The following is a 5,105-nucleotide window of genomic DNA, read 5'->3' as shown; positions in this document are numbered from 1 at the left end:
ATCTTACTTTGACAGCCAGTTGCTACAGCAGGAAATAATCCTGCAGCAACAGAAATGTGAATTATTATCTGGATTATAACTAATGGCCATTTTTGTAGGGGGTTGGTACATTTTTCGTAAGGAAAATCAAGTCTGAAATTTTAAAGTGGAAATGACAAAACTTCAGAAGCCCTTTTAAACCTCAACTACACAGCAAGTTTTAGATTCCTGCAGTGCAGGACATTCTCCGGCAAACAGAACAGGTGATCAAAAGAATATCCTACATCTGTAAATACTCAAGGACTAAGATTTTACTGGTAAATACCGCTTTATGTTTGTGAGTATAACTGTAACTCACCATTGGCGTCTAAATACACAGACACACACACACACAACACACACATTAGTACTAGTGCCGGCACATTACGTATAAACCGTGTAACCGACGGTTCTGGATGAAGACCGTCATAAAATTAAACAACTCTCATAATCGTTTAAAAAAAATAGAACGGCGGGCGTTCGTGCGGTTGAGTCTGTTTCCGCGGTAACATGGACTCTTAAAATGTGGATGAAACGTTGTTGCTCCTTGCTGAAACAAGCAAGGTGTTGTAGCAACAAGTCTTGGGGTGCCAACGCCCCACAATGCAGCAACAGACACATAGAAATAGAATGAATCATTCTAAGCACATGCAGTCAGGAGCAGAGGAGGAGAAAATGTGTCAAAAAAATTAATATATATATATTTTGTATTATTTGCTACTTGAACGGTTTTTTAGGAGACGGTGGTCATTTGGCTGGCCAATTACCATCATCCAAATACATGACCGTCACAGCCCTAACTAGTACAATTTATTTTTAGACTTTGTCTCGCTGTCTGCAACAGAATAACTTGTCTGTCTCTCCCCCTCGAGACTCTCCTCTTCCTTTTTTCCTTCTCCCCATCCCTCCCGTCTTTCTCTCTCTGTCAATCATCTCTCTACCACACGCCCTCCTTTCTCCACTCCTTTCTTTCTCACTGCCCTCTCTTCTCAGTCATTTTTCTCCATTCATCCTCTCTTTCTTCCTCCCCTTCTCCATTCAACCTCCTCTCTTCTCTCTCTCCCCCTTCTCCATTATCCTCTCTTCTCTTCTCAGTCATTTTCTCCATTCATCCTCTCTTCTTTCATTTTCTCCATTCATCCTCTCTTCCTCTTTCTGCCTCTCTTTCTCTCTGTCTCTTTGTCTCTTCTCCTTGTGTTTCCTCTTTCTGTTCTTCTTTTTTTTCGTGACTCCTTCTCCTTTGCTCTGTCTTTCTTTCGCTTCTTCTTCTTCTTACCCTCTCCTTCTCTCTTCCTGTCGGTTCACCTTCTCTTTTTTCTTTCTCTTCTTGTCTCTTATCTCACTTTTCTTTGCTTCTTTGATCTTTTCTCTTCTTTCTTTTTCGCTTTCATTTCCTTTCTTCCTTTCTTTCTTCTCTTTCTTTTTCTTCTTCCTCTCTTTGCTTGTCTCTCTTCTTTATCTTCTCTCTGTTCTTTCTTCTCTTCAGTTCTGCTTCTTTCTCTCTTTCTCTTTTCTTTTGACTGTCCATCGGTTGCCTTTCCTCCTCATTTTCTTCTTTTCTCCCTTACTTCTACTCTTTCTTTCCTCTCTTCCTCTTGTCCTCTTTCTTCCTTTCCTCTTCTTCCTTCCTTCTTCTTTCTTCCTTGTCTTTCTTTTTTCTTACTTGAGCTCCTTTTCGCCTTTTTTTCTGTTTTCCTCCTTTCTGTCCTTTCTCCCTTCGTTCGTCTTTTCTCCTTCTTGTTTTCTTGTTTTGTTCTTTTTCTTCTTTCCTTCCTCCTACTTGCTCCTCTCACCTTCTTATTTCCTTTCTTTTTCTTTCTTCTTTCCTTCCGTTTTTCCTCTCTCTCTCTTATTCCTCGCCTTCTTTTTCTTCTTTTTCGTCTTTCTCTTCTCTTTCTTTCATCTTCTTCTTTCTTTATTTCCTTTTCTCTTTCTTCTTCTCATCCCTGCTGTCTTGTTCCTGATCTTTCGTCTTTCTGTTCTTTCTTTTTTATCCCTTTTTCTGCCCTTACTTTCCTCCTTTCTTCCTCTTCTTCTTCAATCCTATTTTCTCGTTTTTCCTCTCTCTTCTTTCCTCCTTTCCTTCTCCTTCCCCCTACTTCTCTTCTACCTGTGCCTCTTTCCCTCTCTCTTCTGTCCTCCTCCCTTCTCTGCTCTTTCTCTTTGCTTCTCTTTCCTCTCCTTTTTCGCTTGCTCCTCTTCTCCCTTCTTCTCTTCTTTCTCTATTCTTTCTTCCTCTCGTTCATTCTCTCTTTCTCTCTTTCTCATTCCGCCTCCTCCTCATCCTTCTTCCTTCTCTCTCTTCCCCCTTTCTTCCACCCTTCCCCTCTCGTTCCTTCACCTTATCTTCCGCTTTCCGCCCTATCTTTCCCTCCTCCTTCGTGTTTTCTTGTCCTCCCTCGCTTTTACTTCTCTTCTCTCTCTCTTTTGCTTTCCTCTCTTCTTCTCTCTTCTGTCCTTGTTCTTCGATTTTTTTCCTTCATGTTTTTCTCTCTCTCTTTCTATCTTCTCCCCCCTTTGCCTCTTCTGCTTTTCCTCTTTCCCTTTCTCCGCTTCTTCTCCTTCCCCCTTTTTTCTTCCTCTCTTTCTTCTGTCTCCTTGTTCATTTCTCTCTTTCCGTCTACTTCTTCTTCTACTTCCCTACCTTCTTTTTCTCTTCTCTCTTTTGCTTTTTTCTATCTTTGTTCCTTCTCTCTCTTTTCCTCTTTTCTCTTCCTCTCTTTCTCTGTTCTTCTTCCTTGGCCTTCCCTCCTTTCGTACTAAGGTTGTTTCTTGCCTTCTTTTACCTCTCTCTATCCTTGTCTTCCCTCCTTTTCTTCTCTCTTCTTCTTTTCTTTTTCTTCCTTTTCATCTTCCCTTCCTTTCTCTTCTCTTCCTCTTTCCTCCTCTCTCCTTCTTTCTTTGTCCGTTGCTTACTCTTTCACCTTCCCTTCTCTTCTCTCTTCTTCCGTTCCTCTTCTTCCTCTTGCCTTCTCTCTTCTACCCTTCCCTCTCTCATTGTCGTAGTTTCTTATTTTACCTGCTTTTCTCCGCGCCTTTTACTTTTACGCTTTATTGCCTGTTCTTGCTTTTCTCCTCCTTCTTTCTTCTTTCCTTTCTCTTTAGCTTCTGCTTTTCTCCTCCCTCTTACGCACTCTCCTCCCTCTCTTCTTCTTTCTTTTTTTCTTCTTCTTTGTATTTTCTGTTTTTTCTCTCTGCGTCATGCTCTTCTCTGCTCTTTCTCTTTCTCTTTTTTTTTCTCGCCCTTGTACTGGACCTTCTGTCTTGTTTTTCTGTCTCTTCTTCTCTTCTTTTTCTTTATCCAACCTTTGATACTGGATTTTTTTTGTCACCCACACAACTTTATTTGTTGATTATGTTTGCTCTATTTTGTTGTTATTCTTTTTCCTCTGTGCTTTTTGATTGTTCTTAGCTCTTTTTTTATATTTTTGAGATTGGCTTTTGTTCTTTTTGTTTTTGTTTTTTATTTCGAGTGTTCTTTTTTTTCTTTTTTGATTTTTTCTTTGCTGCTTATTTTGTTTTGTTTTCTTTGCTTCTGTCTCTGGCTCTCTTTCTCTTTCTTTTTGGCGTTTTTATTTATTTCTTGTGTGATTTTTTATAGTGCTTTGTTTTAGTTGATCTTTCATTTTATTTTTTTATTGTTCTTTTTTTATTTTCTACATTTTGGTTAGTAATCTTTTTCCGTATTTTTTATAATGTTCGATTTATATTATTCTTGTTTTTTGTAGGATGCTGTTTTTTTGGTTCGGTGCTTTATGTTGGTAAGGGTCGAAGTGGAAGTTTGACTTATATTTACTTCTATTATAATTCTTTTTTCGTTATCTTTTGTTTTCGGCCTCCTTTTTTCCCTTCTGCCCTTTCTTCATTCTTTTTGTCATTATTATCATATTGGTAGGTATTAGTATGCTAGTTTGGTATCTTTGGGGTTGTTGGTCTTATTTTCTGTTCTCTTCGAATGATTTACCTTCTTGATGTAGTTTCTCTTTTATTTCTTTATTTTGTTCTCTCTTTTTTTTATTTTTTGCTTTAATGCGCGTCTCGTTTATATTGCTTTTTGTGTCTTTTTTACTTTTTGTTTATCTTTTCTTTTCTTTTTTGTAATTGTATTTCGGATTATCGAGATTATTTTTTTTTCTTTTGCTGTTTCTTTCTCTTCTGTACATTTTAGTTAATTTCGGTGAGATATCTTTGTTTTCATTTTTTTTTTTTAGTATCTCCTTTCTCTTTTTTGTGTGGTTTTTTGATGTGTTGTTATATCTGTAGTTTCTTGTCTTTTATAGTATTGCATCTTAAGTTCGATCTGGATCTTTGCTTTATTTTTTTTTTTTTGATCTACTTATAGCATTCTTGTTCTTGTTCGCCTCCTCTCGCCCATCCCACGTTACTAATGCCTCTTTAAGGTCTACAGACTCTATTTAATTTGGCATTTCCCATATTTTCACTGATACCATATGAAACCCCTCCCTTAGTCTCCTAGGAACAATCTCACTGCACCATTCTCCACTTCTGTCTCGTCTCTCTCTCTCTCTCTCTCGCTCGCTCTATCTCCCCCTGCAGCTGTGTGTAATTACAGTGTGACCTCAGTAAAGTCCCGTCCTGGCCAGTAAAATGGGTAGATAACTGCCCTTCTCTGCCTGTTTATTAGCCCCTGGGGCAGTAAAAGGCAGCTGTTTTGCCCCCTTCAAAAACACACAGCCTGCACTGGACCCCCGTAAAAACACACAGCCTGCACTGGACCCCCGTAAAAACACACAAACAGTCAGAGACACACACGCACTTGCATACCGAACCAAACACACACATTCTGCAAACTCTTCACACGTACCATCAAACACTCACACTGTACACGCAGCTCATAAAACACACACTCAGTACACACACACACACAAGGTGAGCACACACACACCATGCTGCACTAAAGCAAGCAAGTGAAAACAACTCACATGCATACGATACAATACACACCTACTGTACACTCCAACCAGAGTGCCTGCAAACCATATATTTTACCATAAAGACAGCATGGGTGCATTGCATAGAAAAATACTTTCCATAAATGTATATCTGGGGCCAGACTAAATCTGAAA

The 5,105-nt window shown here is 39.0% G+C and overlaps 1 protein-coding gene across 1 annotated transcript; it reads right to left on the bottom strand.

Moving 5' to 3' along the window:
• Positions 1-1,677: 1,677 nt before the first annotated feature.
• On the bottom strand, positions 1,678-3,016 carry LOC112077097 (uncharacterized). Its single transcript, XM_024143691.2, has 3 exons — positions 2,988-3,016; positions 2,822-2,910; positions 1,678-1,751 (listed from the first exon to the last, which is right to left on the bottom strand). Exons 1-3 carry the CDS (start codon positions 3,014-3,016, stop codon positions 1,678-1,680), a joined length of 192 nt encoding a protein of 63 aa, XP_023999459.2.
• Positions 3,017-5,105: the final 2,089 nt, after the last annotated feature.

The sequence above is a fragment of the Salvelinus sp. IW2-2015 genome, unplaced genomic scaffold (genome assembly GCF_002910315.2).
Source record: "Salvelinus sp. IW2-2015 unplaced genomic scaffold, ASM291031v2 Un_scaffold4273, whole genome shotgun sequence".
NCBI lineage: Eukaryota > Metazoa > Chordata > Actinopteri > Salmoniformes > Salmonidae > Salvelinus > Salvelinus sp. IW2-2015.
Note: the sequence above shows the minus strand (reverse complement) of the source record. Positions and strands in the feature narration are given on the sequence as shown.